The sequence below is a fragment of the Bubalus bubalis genome, chromosome 23, assembly GCF_019923935.1.
Source record: "Bubalus bubalis isolate 160015118507 breed Murrah chromosome 23, NDDB_SH_1, whole genome shotgun sequence".
Lineage (NCBI taxonomy): Eukaryota > Metazoa > Chordata > Mammalia > Artiodactyla > Bovidae > Bubalus > Bubalus bubalis.
The window spans coordinates 19,742,782-19,759,470 of NC_059179.1; the positions used below are offsets into that span (position 1 = coordinate 19,742,782).

General features: G+C 46.9%; 1 protein-coding gene across 3 annotated transcripts in view; it reads right to left on the reverse strand.

The window, feature by feature from the left end:
* Positions 1-465: 465 nt before the first annotated feature.
* Positions 466-16,689, reverse strand: part of HPSE2 (heparanase 2 (inactive)) — a 727,458-nt gene continuing 711,234 nt past the window's right edge. For all 3 annotated transcript variants that reach the window (XM_025274425.3, XM_025274427.3, XM_025274426.3), the window contains exon 12: positions 466-3,026. In XM_025274425.3, coding sequence (XP_025130210.1) covers positions 2,861-3,026 — 166 coding nt within the window. In that variant the 3' untranslated portion in view covers positions 466-2,860. The remainder of the gene's footprint in view (positions 3,027-16,689) is intronic.

Sequence of the window (16,689 nt, forward strand, 5' to 3'; positions counted from 1 at the left end):
TTAAAATAAAATGGGTCTTAAGTCTTAAAAGACTATCTTAGCCATGTCTTGTTTGGGGAGGAAAAAAATGATGGGAGGAAGCTGGTAGATGAGCTCTTTTGTCCTCGGGCCCAGCCTGGCAAGCTGGGTGCAAGCTGTCACGTGTAGGGTGATGCTGAGTTCTGCCACAATCCATCTTTTGCAGTGAGCGCAGTAGGAAAATCCCTTATTAGGAGGATCCCCAGTGATTTAGTAATTACCCCTCACTCCTAAATGAGAAAGCCAGGACAGATGCCCTGCACTAAAATCCCTATGGAATGTGATGTTATAGTGAGTTTCTTGGTATATTTTGAACTATGCAAATACTTCTTCCAGGAGGCAGTTGCAAAGTTAGAATTGCAGGACTCCAAAGATAAACTCTGTTGATTCCCTCCTCCCTTTTTATTAATTAAAAAAGAAGAAAAAAAAAACAAACCAAAATTTAGGAGCAATATTTAATATATAAAGACAAAAGAAGCAGAGACTGCCTATATCCTGCAACATTTAGAGTCTTAGTGAAAAGTCAACACTTATTTACAGAAAGTGTGTCTGAGTGGAGCTTCAGAGGTCCTGGCTGTACTGATTTAGTGGAACCTATGAAAAAGGAAAGAGGTAAGTCTGTGAATCAGGCAGCCACTGAGCTGGGTGCTTAAATGAACAGGCTCTGGACTGTTCTGAGCTCAGCAACCCATTCCCTGGGTGACCCTGGGCAGCTACAGGCCCACTCCAGGCCTCACAGGAAAAATGGAGATATGAATAGTATCTCCCTGAAGGGCTGCTATGTTAGGAAAGCAAACGAGCTCAGGGCTGGCCCGCAGGGACCTCTGGTCTCTGCTGTTATCATGAGGGCTTGCAGCTGCACCTGCGCAAGTATGTATTACAGAAAAGACTTTGATATTTGCACCGAGTCTTTTAAATTGGGGGAAACAACCTCTTTGTCTCTTACTCCTCTTTTCCTTTTTCTTCTTCGCTTTTCTTGGCTGCTTCTTCCCTGCCTTTCTACCCCCAGTGTTGGCACTTCTCTCTCTCCTGCTCCCACATCTGAAGCCTCAGTGGGCTGCACTGAGCCACAACTGACCGGGTTCAGCCTGGCCCTCGGTCTCCCCTTTCCCACTTCACACCTCCGGGTGCTGTTGCTCCTTACCTAATAATAAGCTTGTTGAAACTGACTCCACTCCTTCTCCCAATTTCCAGCTCTCCACGCTGAGAGTCTGCTCCCTCCTTTCTTGTCTAATCTTCCTTATCATTCACTCTGAAGGCTTGGCCCTACTCCTTAACTCTTCTTCAGGCAGTCTCTGTGGCCTCTGGCCTCAGCCACCTTGCCCCTCCTTAATTTCTATCCTTCCACATCAGCAGAAGTTGTGTCTCTCTCTATTGGAATCCTATGACATTGTCTAATACCTCATCCTTAAAAAAAAATCCTTTGTGTCATTTATCCTGCAAAAGAAAATCACATCCACAGAAAAGAAAGTCATTTCAGTTGTAACTTGTTTGCAAAGACCCACACAAACTTCTTGAATCATACAGAAGGTCTTCATTGTGAAATTTAAACCACTCCACTCCCCACTGCCCAACCCAGAGGGTCTTCCAACTCCTGTTTTTCCACAGTTTCCCCACGAGACCTCAGCGTCCAGATCTCCCTTCCCCAAAGTGGTGAACTGAAAGTATTTTTCTGTGCTCAAATAAGCTGGTCTGGGAGAGCATGGACCTGGTCATCTTTTATGAGCACATTAGTCTTCTACCTAATATAAGCTATTGAGAGCACTCAGCTACTTGGGAAGCAGCAGAAAGTTGTTAGATTCAGTTGTGTCTTACAGCTCTGATGACCTTTGATTTGTACCTTTTTTAAAGATGGTTTTGGTCAACCAAACCATTAAGGGCTTACCCTATCAAGCCCTTAATATTCTCTCAAAGTTGAGATAGGTCTATTTTCTTGGTTCAGTTGGGGTGTGTGTGTGTGTGTGTGTGTGTGTCTGCATCTGTGTGTCTGTGTTTGGTGGTTGGGTGTGCTTTCTCTAAAACTCTCCCTTGCAGCCACATGACAGATGATGATTGCTTTCTATGGTGCCTAATACATTGCTCTCCACTCAATGAATACTGTTACCTGACTCCCGTCCCAACCCTGGGGGAATCTGGATTCACAAAGGAATAGAACCTTCTTACAAAATCTGGAGTATGATTGCAATTTTACTTTAGAAGCACCCGCTTCCCAGAGGAATAGCTAGTGATTGATGCCACTGTCAGAAACCCAGATGCACACACTCATACATCAGCCAGGAAATTACATAAACAGCTTGCCCAGCAGGCCAGCACTGAGTCACCCACTTGCTCCCCTATGGGAGGAGAGGCGATATGAAACCCAAGGCAACAGCAGGGACAGACAAAGGAAAGGGGTTAGGTGGGGCTGGGCGCTCAGAGGCCCACAGGGTTTTTTTCTTCCTCATCTTCTGCCGAGGGCAGCAGCCACAGGCCAAGGTCTGTATTACTCCGCTACGTGAGCAGGACTGTGGGGAGTGGTTGTATCTGTCCTGGGCATGCACCGTCAGCTCGTTCTCATGGTGCGTGGACAAGGCTGCAGACAGCTTCACACACATGCTTTCGTGCTAACACAGGTACCGGGGATGTCCACCTCTTCCCTTGGGGTGGGAGTGACCTATTAGGCTAAGCTCATGCTAGGGTATTTGTCTCTTTGGAGAGCATGTCAGTGTTGATTCCAGCATGATGGGCTGGCAGAGACTGGTTGGTTGCTCAGAAGATGCCTGAAAAAATACTGATACCATTAGGGCGGAAGAGTGGAAAGTCGTCTGGCAGGCCTGCTGGCGACTCGTGAGTGTAAGGGGATTTATCGGTAGCGGCAGGCCAAAGCGTTGACGTTCTTGACCACATAAAAGCCCATGGTGACCGGAGGGATGACCAATGTCCGGCCGGCCCGCAGGGGGCGGGGCTTCAGTTCTGGGAGGGTCCCATCGTCCACCATCACTAGGGGCTGGCCGTTCAGCTGCACTGACCTACAGTGAGAAGAAACAGCATGGGACTTGTTATTGCCTTGAAAGGAAGCCATGGCAGCAGAGCCTGGGCAGCCTCAGCTTGCCCCTGTCCGCTGACCGTGCCCAGACAGTGACCACTCACTGACACCAGCTCTGCCCAGCCTTTCAGCTGGTGCTTCACTCAAACCGCACGGGAACATCCCAGCAATGCTCTGAGGAAGAAATGGTCCTGGTCCCATTCTCCCTAGTGTGGTTAAGTGACTTGCCCAAGCCTATACATCTTGTAGTCCTGGGAGCCAGGATTTAAACACAGGTAAATGGTAACCCACTCCAGTGTTCTTGCCTGGAGAATCCCAGGGATGGGGGAGCCTGGTGGGCTGCAGTCCATGGGGTCACTGAGGGTCAGACACGACTGAGCGACTTCACTTTCACTTTTCACTTTCATGCATTGGAGAAGGAAATGGCAACCCACTCCAGTGTTCTTGCCTGGAGAATCCCAGGGACGGGGGAGCCTGGTGGGCTGCCGTCTCTGGGGTCGCACAGAGTCGGACACGACTGAAGTGACTTAGCAGCAGCGGCAGCAGTCCAGTTCCAGAGATGCATCATTTATTCAGACAAATAAAAAGTCTCTGAGGCAGAAGCAGAAGTGTCTGATGTCTATTATTTTAAAACCATAATAGCAGTCCAGTTGGTGGTGTTGAAGAAGACTCTTGAGAGTTCCTTGGACTGCAAGGAGATCCAACCAGTCTATCCTAAAAGAAATCAGTCCTGAATATTCATTGGAAGGACTGATGCTGAAGCTGAAACTCCAATACTTTGGCCACCTGATGAGTCAGCTCTTTGCATCAGGTGGCCAAAGTATTGGAGTTTCAAGAGCTGACTCATTTGAAGCAACCCTGACGCTGGGAAAGATTGAAGGCGGGAGGAGAAGGGGACGACAGAGTATGAGATGGTTGGATGGCATCACTGACTCAATGGACATGAGTTTGAATAAACTCCGGGAGTTTGTGATGGACAGGGAAGCCTGGCGTGCTGCATGCAGTCCACAGGGTCATAAAGAGTCAGACACGACTGAGCAACTGAACTGAACTGAACTGGACTCTTGTACCTGAAGAGTGGAATAACACACAGGCTGAAGACGGCTCCAGAAGTTCCTATATAACTGCATCTTCATTAGTTTATTTGAGAGATGAGAGAACTGACATTGTGTCACTTGTCCCTGGCAGTTCTAAAGGAGGACAGTGACTACGTAACCACCTGCCTTCCTCTAATCTCAGCACGAGTTTCCACGTCTAATATTTGAAGGATGTTTCCATTTTAGGGACACCATGAAGTAAGTGATAAAGCAGGCACCTGTGACCCCAGTTCACCCATCCTGTTTGCTTTTATCCCTCCTGTGATCAGCCATCTTCAGCCCTGAGAAGGACTTAGAGAGCAAAGGGAAATGGCTCATCACCCGTCTGGGGTCTGTGGTACAGAATCCAGACAAGCTCCCAGCTGTTTCTGATGTGACTTGGGAAGCCATGCACCCAGACTGAAGCTCAGCTCTTTGGGTAAGTAGAAAAGGCCAGAACCAGGCCACTAGCTGTAAATACGGCTGCAAGTGACTTTTGGAAAATCAGCATGACAGTGTCGACTGTCTTTGGGCCTCGCCCAGCCTCCAGTGGGGTGATACTGCAGTGGAATCCTCTGAGCTGCCAAGAGAATAAAACTGTTAGAAACTGACAAGAGGTCTTGGCTTCGCATTCCTTCTGTGCTCTGAATGACAGATGGGTTTAGAGATTCATGATAAGACCCCCTGCTCAGCAAGCCGTGAACTCCTTGAGGTACGTGAAATATAAATTGCTCCAGGGAGAGCAGGGCAGAGTGGCCGCTCCAGGCCCAGCCCGACATGGACCAGTTCCGGCCTGGTCCAGACCTGAAGGGCCAGGGGCAGCCGCCTCTCTTGTTGGTCCAGACCTGAAGGGCCAGGGGCAGCCGCCTCTCTTGTTGGTCCAGACCTGAAGGGCCAGGGGCAGCCCCCTCTCTTTTTGGTCCAGACCTGAAGGGCCAGGGGCAGCCCCCTCTCTTGTTGGTATGACTGAGGAATGTATGAACAAGCAAGGGTCTCCTGCATGGAGAGCCAGGCTTGCCTCTGGAAGATGCAGAGGCATAGGAATCGGGATCTAAAGGGCAGTGTTGACCTCCTCAGAACGCGAGAACTTTTTATAACCATCTCTGGTGGAGACAGCATATTCTTCACTGTCTGAGCCACCAGGGATATTGGTCGGTTAAAAAGGTGACTCAGGTGTGAGCAGAACCAGGGAGCATGACCAAGATTCTGGAGTGATCTCTAACTCCAGGAGCCGGCCACTGACTTCCTAGATGGCGGTGGTAAAGCTCTTCATCACACTTCCTGCGGTTTTGCATCTGTGAGAAGACAGGCGATATGGGCTGTAGAACGAATTGAAATGAAATATAAATGTCAAAGTGCTTTGAAAGCAGCGAGCCATTACGTGGGAGACAGTGTTTTCTGTTGTTATTCATGGTCATGCCGGGTAGGTGAACTTTTTGGTCCTTGTACTGTGACACGGCGAGTTTCACGGCTCCCCTCCTAAAACTCTCTTCCCTTGGCTCTCATGGTAGCAGTCTGTCTGTCTGCGTGTCTCCCTCTTCTTGTTTCTCTCCCTCATTTTTGCATGTCATTTCCTTCTCAGGGGGACTGTTCCCTTACACCTGCCTCTCAGATGCTGGGACTCCTGGCGCTTGGTCCTGGGACCTCTCTGCTTTCCATACTATACACTCCCACTGGATGCTGTTACCCACACACAGGACTTGGATTACTATCTGCATGCGGATGCTCCCCAAATCTGTATCTGAAGCCTGCATCTTTCTTCTGATTTACATACCTCTGCTTAACTGTCCCAAAGGAACTTCAAAAGTCATTGTGTCCAAAATCAAGATCTCTTCGAATCTCTGACTTTTTAATCTCTGGGCTGGTTCTACCATCTATTGGATTACCTAAGCCAGAAAGCTGGGAGTCATCTGGGTCTTCTCCTCCAGGTCCCAGGTCTGGAGTTGCTGTATGCATGCTCAGTTGTTAAGTTGTGTTTGACTCTTTGCAGCCTTATGAACTATAACCCACCAGGTTCCTCTGTCCATGGAATTTTCCTGGCAAGAACACTGGAGCCGGTTGCCATCTCCTCCTCCAGGGGATCTTCCCAACCCAGGGATCAAACCCATGTCACCTGTGTCTCTAGCATTGCAGGAGGATTCTTTACCACTGAGCCACCTGGGAAGTTGCTAAATCCAACCAATTCTACCTTTTAATATTTTTCATATCTGCTTCTTTCTCTTTCTTCATTGTTATTATTTAGTTCAGAACGTCCCTGTGACCTATCTCTGGTCCCTGGCCTCGCCTTCATCCCCCATGCCAGCCACATTGCTGAGAGAGCCATCTGTGGCTGTCCATGCTTCAAACTCTCCAACCGTCAAACTCACCATCCCTTCCTTTAATCTGGATGATGAAGCCAAGCTCTGGCCACCTCCCCAGTCTCAGATGCTGCCCCTGCTCCTTACTCCAGGGCTAACTGTAGATCACAGACCTCTGGGGGTGGGTTTGGGGTGAGCTGGCAGTTACTGTAAGGACATCATCAGTGTATGCATGAACTGACTGTTCCTGATGAAAAACAGTTAAGCTTTGTACATAAATGAGGTAGATCTTTCTCAAATGAAAATGTCAGTAGATCCTGTCGGGAATAAAATACATGAGTTCATTTAAAAGAACAGTAAATATTTTTCAAATGCAAATACCTGTAGACACTGCTGGGATAAGAGATGAAACTGTTGTAAAATTCCTAATAGGTATTTTGGGAAGAAGGGGGCATCATGTGCTTTTATCAAGCTAGAGATTTTTAAAGGGACAATTACTATAATGTGGGAGGGCCATTGACATCTGTTGACATCACAAAGGATTCCCAGAACTCAAGGGTGCCTTTTGCCCCTGCGTGATCCGGGTCATCGTGTGCGGTACTCCCTCCACCCGGAGCACCGTCAACCTTCCTCCTCCATGGGACAACTGTTCTGGGTCCCTGCTGAGCCTGCTCTTTTGTTGTCCCCTCTGGGGAACCTTCTCTGAGCCCTGGGGGCTCTTCTGTTGTCCCCTCTGGGGAACCTTCCCTGAGCCCTGGGTCAGCAGCCCCGACTATGGGCTCTCTTGTTCCCCAAACTTCCCTCTAACCACCTCACTAAATGGTAAGACTTGCCCCCGTGCCCCTCACTGGGCTGCGAGCTTGGTGAGGAAAGGAATGGTGACTTTCACCCTGAATACTCAGGTTCTTGGCATAGAATTGGAGTGAAATATTTTCTGAACGAGTGAATGGACTTTTGAGGCCCTTTCACATTATTTCTGGTATTCCTGGGCTGAGTTTCTCCAACTCTAAGGAGGCTCCCTGGACGTTGGCTGAGTGTCTTTACAGATTTCATTAACGTACCAATTACTCTTGCTCTCAGTGGCCCTGGAGATGTTAGATAAGACCTGAATTATCGCTGATTTTCACAGTCACTCACTAGGTACCTTATCCCAATCAGACACAGACCATTAATCATCGCTAGAGTTTTTCATCTTAAAAAAGATCTATATGACCATCTCTTAGCTAAGCCAACATGAGCTGATTTTGTGAGACTTTAAGTCCTCACATGTCCTTATCTACAAAGTTCCTTCATTATAATGATGGACAGTATGCTATACCACCTCCATTCTATTTTTCCTGTTTATGTTTTTATTGTAATATTTATCCCATTACCCAATTAAGTCATATCACACTAAATATCACAGTTATCTTTCACTTTTATGCACTGAACAATTTGCAAACATATCATGTAAATGATAAAAATCACTGATTATTGAGCACCGTCTATGCCAGAGGCGAGATGCTGTGATTTACTCTATTGCATGAAGTCCTCACAACTGCCAGCCGAGGCAGGTGTTAGCACCCCTGCAGATGAAGACATGGACGTTTAGAGGGATCTAAGATTCACCCGAGTCATGCAGCCGTTCCGTGGTGGAGCTGAGATGTGCCTGAAGCCTTATACCACAGTCCTATCTGGCCTCCTTGCGACTGCTAAAGAGCCCAGTGAGGTACATAGGCAAGTATTATTATTATTATTTGAACTTCACTATTGAGATGAGGTCAGACAGGTTAGGTGGCCTGGGCAAGGTCACACAGCTAATAGGTGGCTAAGCTTAGTCTTGGGTTCAGGCCTCTTGACACCTGTTTCTATTATTTGTGTTGTTCCCCAATTCCACATGGCACTCACTAGGATCATGTTTCTTTCTTTTAAAACCTTTCTTATCATATTTTCATCACATTCTGGGACCTCTTTCCCGGCCTGTGACTTTTCAAACCAGATGCTAAATGATCCAGCCTACGTGGAGCTATTTTTCTTAATTCCCTAGCTGCTGAGGGCTTTTAAATTATCCAAATATTAGGACAACTGTGCTGTTTTTTTTTCTTAAATCACCATCTGTTTTTTCAAAGTCTGAGTTGCTTTGCAATTCCTAAACTTGTTTTCTTTACACTGCATGCTATTTGAAATGGGATTCCAGGTCTCAATTTGGAGTCAAGCCCTCTGCTCCCTGGGTCTCTGTGGGATCCCCCTGGCTGGGTCACCATCCACCCCCCACCACCTGTCTACAATCTCTGGTCTCATTAAGGTTCTTGCTAGCTGTGGACACTGAAGTAAGCTTTCAGCTCTTCTGATGTCTCAGGGAAGCAACTCTAGTGAGCATGCTCTTTGCCAGTCTTGAAGATAATTTGTTGGTCTGGCCCTGGGTGGATTTTTGCGGGGACAGAGGCAAGGGAAACCTGTATATTATTGGGAGCAGCCTGGGGAGCTAGTGACAGGTTTCTGCTGGCATATCTGGGGCCTTGAATGGGAGGTGAAAGGTCTCAGAGATAACTAGTTCCATCTCCACCACTTTGAGAAAGTGATCTGCCTTCTGTGAACTTAGGTTTCTCTGCCTGTAAGATAGACTAGGTGAACCCTAAGATTCTTTCTGGTTCCCATACTTTTCAGATGGGTTGCCCACAGTCTAATAGCTAGCTTGAAGCAGAGTTTAAAGCCAAATTCAGTGATCCTGCACAGATAGAAATCTGATTATGATGTTCACCTGTCTAAATGTTCAGTAACTTCCTGCTGGTCTTAGAACATTCTCCAAGGTCCTTGGGAGACCCCATAAGCAAGGCCTTAGAGGCTCCCCGGAGCTCCTGCCCACTGAAGCTCCCCACTACCCACTACCTCCTTTCATTCTGTGTTAAGCTTCCTCCAGTCACAAACTCTCTACTCTCAGGGCTTTTGTACATGTCATTTTGCCTGGAACTTTCTCTGTACTCCCTCCCTGCTTCCGGCTTCCTTTTCTTTACTAACTCCTACTTGTCTTTCAGGTCAGGTGCGGGCAAAGTACTCCCGATCACCTAGCACTTCTCTGTCTCTGCGCTCATCACAGTATCCGGCTTGCTGACTGCCTGTCAGCCTCTCCCCTAGTTAGGAAGACCCTGTGTCGGTCCTGCTCATCCTGCGCTCTCCCGTCCACCAACTCACACAGCAGGTGCTCAGTAAAAGAAGGCCTGGATGTAAATATGTGGGTAGATAAATCACAGTCTGGAAGGAAAAGACACTAGGGTGGGAGGACAGAGACTTGAGTTACAGTTCACACTCTGAGCATGACACGTGAAGGTCTAGCAATGTCACAGTTGGCTCTGGTTTGGGGTTTCTAGATTGTTCAGGGAGAGAAGGAGGGAAAAGATGGAGTAGGGAGCAGAAGAGAGGGAGGAAGGAGAAGAGAAAGCAGAAGGTGTAAGAATCTGAGTGGTGGTGGGGACACTGGAGGGCATAACCCTTACAACCTCCTAGTTCTAGCGCCAGCGGGCTCGCCCGCACGCCACTAGAGGGCACTCTTGCTCTTCACAACGGTGCAGAGAGCCCGCGCGGCGGCTCCCAGGCGGCGGAGCTCCTGCCTCTGCCCCCTCCAGCCCGCTTTCCAGTCCCGGGGAGCCCCGGAGACGGGCCCGGCGCTTGGCCTCTTGGAGCTACAAACCTCAGGATCAGTCCAATCCCGGCAAGAACTTCGTTGCGGTCCATTAACCGCCTCCCACCCCCCAGCGCCGCCATGTGGCTAATATTAAGGAACCATGCGAAGTCCGCAGCGATTCCTGCCGGGGGAGCGGCTTCCTCGCCGGCGTGCAGGGAGGGGCCCGCGCTCGTGCGGGGCTCGCGGCGCCCCGCTCTCCAACCCCGGTCCTGGCGCCCCGCCCTCCCGCAGGCAGCACCTGTGTGCGCTTTACAGGCCCCCCGAGGTCCCGCTGCCCCTGGAGGCCCCCTCGCTGAGTTAGGAAGCTGGTGTGTGCAGCTGCCCTGCCCTTTTCCAGGTCAGGGGCAGGTTAGAGCCGGGAGGGAGCCCGGCCGGGTTTGAGGACAGAGGGGCCTTGCTCCGCTCCGTTCCCCTGCTTCTCCGGGAGAGGCTGTGCATCTGGAGTAGCTTAGACAGGAGGGAGGTTCCTTTGAAATGGCCGTGAGAGACTACCCGCTGAGGAGGACTGCTCACAAGTGGCTGCAGCAGCCTGGTGTTTCCTGGTCCCCACTTGCCCAGCTGGAGCAAAGGCGGTAGGATGGCTCATGACCCTCTCAGAGAGCTGCTACTCCTCAGGGGTCACAGGGAAGATGATTTCCTGCCAAGGGTGACCTATGTGCTTTTTGCTCTGCCTGAAATCTGGTAGACTGTCAAAAAGCCTGATGTGCCTTCCAGGCCCCTTTGGATTTGGCCTCCTCCACCCCAACCTTATCTGAGATCCCCAGCTGGAAGAGGGGCACGTTTTTGGCAGCTTCTTTTCAGCATGAGACATCTCAGATTTATTCTCTGTGCTGCGGTCATTTCACCTGCTAAACTAATTGTTCTCTTTTTAAACTTTTCAGTGGCACGTGGCTCAGTGCCTTCTTGCCCAGGATAGTAGTTTAAATGAATTCTTGTCGAGTTCCACTCAGTCAGTCTCTATTCTCATGTGGCTGCTTGGACACTCCAGTCCCTTCCTCTGATGTTGTTAAAGAGAGGAGACTGAAAAATGGGGGTGAATGCTTCCTGTTCCCCTTACCCCACAAAAAGCCCGCATCATATATGAAGTTCCTGGCCACTTGAACAGTTTAAGGTTGATACGATCACTTTCTCTATGTCCTACTCTTTGAGAGCATATTGAAATGAGGAGTGTTGATCTAACTTCTTATATCGCTGAACAGGGAAAATACTCGGATTCCTTTATGCAAGCAGAGCTGAGGATTTTATAGGCAGGTTGTCAGGGATATAACCCTTTCCTGTTGGCAGTTAGGTTTGGGAGTCATGATTTGAACTGTGTTCTATCCAAGTCTGTGTGATAATGGTCTAAACCATCATGGGATCCTACCATCTGCTTCTAGTGGTTCAAAATAACTTAGCACACTTGGCAGAGAAGATGAGAGCCTAGCTAAGGAATGTGGATTTATACTGATAGTGTTCATTTCCATCAGATGAGAGGGAGTCATCTGGGGGCACTTCGGGAAGAAAGTTGGATTTTGCGACCATCTTAGAGCTCCACGTCATAGGTATATCACACTCAAACCACGAGAGAAACCGGCTACAAAAACCATGGGGGCTTCCCAGGTGGTATAGGGGTAAAGAATCTGCTTTCCAAGCCAGAGAGTGAAAGTGAAGTTGCTCAGTCGTGTCCTGCGACCCTATGGACTGTAGCCCACCAGGCTTCTCTGTCCATGGAATTTTCCAGGAAAGAGTACTGGAGTGGGTTTCCATTTCCTTCTGCAGGGTATCTTCCTGACCCAGGGATCGAACCTGGGTCTCCTGCATTGCAGGCAGACGCTTTACCATCTGGGCCACAAACACTTGAAGGAGACGTGGGTTCAATCACTGGGTTGGGAAGATCCCTGGAGAAGGAAATGGCAACCCACTCCAGTATTCTTGCCTGGGAAATCCCATGGACAGAGGAGCCTGGCAGGCTATAGCTCATGGAGTCACAGAGAGTCGGACACAACTTAGTGACTAAACAACAACAGAAACACTGTAAAGGCACGGCTTCCCAGATACCTATTCAAATGTATTAGTCCAAGGGGATAAATACCTCAGTTTTATCGGATTTTGACAGTGTTCCCTCAGTGCACATGAGGAGCACTGGCATATCCTCAAAAGGGAAAAATAAGATGTCTCAGGTGGCACAGGTTCTGCTCCAGGGCCCATGGACGTCAGCGTGCAAGGAGTGAGGTGATTCTGAGTCATTCTTGAGAAGGTCATTGGGGAAGATGTAGGCTGCCAAGTGTTTGCTGGGGTTTGGTAGCTGGTCCACAGCTTGGTGCTCCAGCCCCTTGTCTGGAATGCACCAGATCCTATTGTGGACTCCTGATGCTTGGCAGCCCTGGCTGACTCAATGCCCTTGGCTGACTCAACGCCCTGGCCCTGCTACAGGGATGAGGTAGCTTAGGGCTTCTCAGTTCCTTGAGGCTTATGTTTGTCTGTCACCTAAACCAGAGCCTCTGGAAGATGAGGAGAAAGGAGAAGACAAGGACCTTTACTTCTCTGCCCACCAGAACTGCCTATGTATTCAGCTTCCCCTGCCCCTCGGTGTAGAACCAACTGCTCGGAAACATGTCAGCTTTGCTCTGAAGTGCTCCTTCACCAGGATTTCATCTGGGTCATCCGAACAGAGTGGAAATCTCTGCCTGCAACGAGGAGGGTGCCCACGTGAGTGGAGCTGGGGTGGGGACACCACAGTATTGATGCTCAGCTATGCGGAGAGATTCCAGCTGCTGGGAATGATCTGGAAGAAAATGTGTTCTGGAGCTGAGAACAAATGACATCTCTCAGAAAATAACAGTGAAGACGTTGGATTCCTAAGCATCTTGGTTTAAGATGTCAAGTCACTGTAAAATATAAAAGTGTTTTATAATCCTCTAATCTGTACAGTGATCTGTACACTACTAATCTGGGAGTTAAAACAAAACAAACAGTAAAACCTTTGGGAGCCGTACACATCTTTCCACTTAGTCATAGAGAGAGCTCCCAGGGGCTCCTGGCATGTTCACACCTTTGGCAAAATGGCTTCCTGCCTGCATGAAGAATAGAATCTGGGTGAAATCAAAGATGCAAATCAGCTGGAATCTTGTTCCAGCATTTTCAAAGGGACAATAGTTCTCAACTTTGGCCACATATTTGAATTAACTTGGGAGCTTTAAAAAAATACTGGTGTCTGGGTCCCAGCCCAGAGACTTAGGTTTAATTGGTCTTGGGGACGGCTTGGGCACTGGGGTTTTTAAAACTCCCCAGGTAATTCAAAGTGCAGCCATGGCTGAGCAGCAGGAGCTGATGAAGAAACAGTGGGAATATGTTTGCAGCTGGGGCAGGGGTTGGCAGGGGGCAGGGAATCAAATAGCTTTCTAACCATTACATTCTGAATTTATTTTGAATAACGGATCTTTTCTTACTCTTTTGGAATACCATGTAAGAGGCCACATTTAAAAAACTAAAACAAAGATGTGAACTTTTCAAAGGCGAATTTCTTGTTGAATAGTCGGAAGTGGGCACTTTTGCTATTTCTGCAGAACTGCCTCATTGCATGCCTTCCCTGTAGTGAGTTCTCTGGTGGGATGAACGTGCTCCTCAGCATGGACCAGGGACGTGTGTGTGTGACTTTACAGCAGGAATTCAGGACCAAAGCCGATGGAGCATTTGCATAGATAATAAACTCTGCATTTCTTCAGCACTGAAGAGAAAAACTGCTCTGCTTGAAGGACAAAGTCTCTAAAGTCATGTAGATTTCTCTCAGGTCTTGGGCTGTGTCACAAAGAGCTCCACACAGACCAAGAGTGGCTCAAACTCTCTTCAGGCAGAAGGAACTAAGGGGTTAAATATATCAGTCATTGCCCTCACTGTATTTTCCAGATATGTATATAATTATTTACGTAGGTAATTCTGTGTATGTTGGCTATAGTTACTAACTCTTTAGGAGCCACCATACACCCTCAAATGAGCAAAAGGGTGAAAAGAATCCAAACTCCTCTAAGTTTTGATGAGTAAGCTTTCACTAAGTAAAATTTGGAAGGCTTATTTCTCTATATATTTACTTCTCTTTATTTTTTCTACAGACTGACCCTGAGGCTTACATATATCATATGTATTTATATTTATACTTTCACAGCATCTATTTCAGACCTTCTGAACTGGAACACTGCTTGGACTTTGCTGGTTAGAAGTATTACCTTTCTGTTCACTCATAACCATTTCATGGATCTCCCCAGTCCCAGGCATCTGTCTTCCCACTCTGTGCTCCCAGTCTCTGAGTCTCCTCTGTTCTCCCGAGGGCCTCTGAGTGGCCCGTCAGAAGGGCTACAGGTAACATGGTTCCATCTGTAACAGCAGGGCCTTTTCCTCCAGGAAACAGCAGTCTCTATCCTCTTTTTTTGCCCCCTGACATTTTAAAACTGACACCGGAAGCCCTGCAGAGGTTAACAGGTTTCCTCACACACTCTCAGCTTCAACAGCACTATTGTTCCTTACATCTTACAGAACATCAAAGCAAATTCCAAATGCATTAAAGAAATGAATATAACAAATGAAACAAAAAAGAAACTACAGAAAGTAAAGCTATGTATTTTTCTGATTTCAGGAATATAAATAAACATATAAATGGAACAGAAGGAACCACAAAGCAAAAGATAAATTTAACTATATAAAAAGGGAACACTTCTGCATGTCAAGATAATACCTTAAAAATGAAATAGTTGGAAAAGTAACAAAACGCTGAAGAAAATATTTTAACACATGATAAACATGATTAGAAAAAATGTGCAAATCATTAATAAAATGGATAACAGCCCAATAGAAAAATAAACAAAGGGGATGTAGAAAATTCACAAGAGCAATAAAATACTAATAGACACAAAAATTTTAACTTCACTAATACTTAAAGAATACAACTTAAAATAGTACTATTCATTATGAAGTTAGAAAAGATTTTAGAATATTACTGTTCTGCATTGCTGAGGTAAATTGTAATAACTAAATATTCATATTTCCTACTTTTCAGACCTCTACAACTAAGCTTGTATGAGGTAAGAAAATTGAATGGTTAATTATAAGAGATAAGGTTTTATGCTGCTGCTGCTGCTGCTGCTAAGTCACTTCAGTCGTGTCCGACTCTGTGCAACCCCATAGACGGCAGCCCACCAGGCTCCCCCGTCCCTGGGATTCTCCAGGCAAGAACACTGGAGTGGGTTGCCATTTCCTCCTCCAATGCATGAAAGTGAAAAGTGAAAGTGAAGTCGCTCAGTCGTGTCCGACTCTTGGCAAGCCCATGGACTGCAGCCTACCAAGCTCCTCTGTCCATGGGATTTTCCAGGCAAGAGTAGGAATGGTTAAAAAGCTGAGAGACTCGAAGTCTAAGGGCAGACATATTGGAAAATTGTTATAAGGATGACATAGATTTCTTAATTTTTCTAAAGCAAGGGTAGAAATGGAAAGAAAATGTGCTTTGGCCACAAGTAAGGAGGATCTTTCCTATAATCAGACTTGACTAGTTCTAAAGTGGGCCAACTCATTTTCAACTCAGTTCATGAGATGAAGAGTCTCATCAAGCACAAACTGACAGGCTTTTTGTCAGGGATGCTATAGAAGTACTCTCAGTACTTTCAGAATTCCCCTTTCTAAAGTCATCTTTTAATAACAGCAGAACTTTCATAGAATGGTTTATTTCAAGAAGAGATTAAATGATCCCAGACAAATGAAGATAATGGAAACCTGCAGGGAGTACATTTGGTTGACCAGTGTTCAAAATTTCCACCAACTAATATCTGCAGTCTAGTACTTAAACACTTAGACATCATGAGTCTGCTGAGATGTATGGAGTAATGGCCCTTCAGTCCCAGAAAACAGGTCTTTATGTTTTGTTTCTGAGTGAGAATTCTAAAAGGTAAGGTTTTCCCCAAAGCTCCTTTTGCCATATCTGTCCATGTCCCAAAATAAATGTGATGCTTCCTGTTAACTGTGGTGGGTCCGGCGGTGGCCAGTTCAGTCCTTAGGACCTTTATTACTAGCCAAACTCTGAATTTGGAGATGAAGTATCTTAATGTGGTCTGTTTCAGCAGGGACATGAGGATATTTTTAACGTCTTAGCACCTGGGAGTTACTTCAGTATTTTCAGAACCACTCTGTTTGGCTAACATCAAATGACACCTCTCTAAAGGCATGCAGTTAGATGCCAATGTTTTCCTTTGATACAGGATTTAATGAGGGTGAAATCAAAGCAAAAGTTATATCCCAGAGAGATGAAAAAAATAGCAGTATGTAGAAAAAGGAAAAAAGTATGTTCATTTCTTTGCAGAATAGGCAAAAAGATTCTTGGTTCATAATAGGAGGCTTGAAATTCTTTCAGTTAAAAATTATGGCAGCTGAAGGAGAGGCTCATGCAGGTATGAAATTTGATCATTTAATATGAAACTTATTAGCCTCAAAGCAGAAATATTCTGCACCTCTCTCATGGCGCCACCCACAGTCTACTTCCTGTTAGCTTTTTGTTTCTAATAATAGAGCTGAACTTTAATCCCTTCCCCTCAAATGTCCCTCTTAAACAGCTCTTGAAGGTCAGGTGATGACGTGGCCTGGCATTAAGAC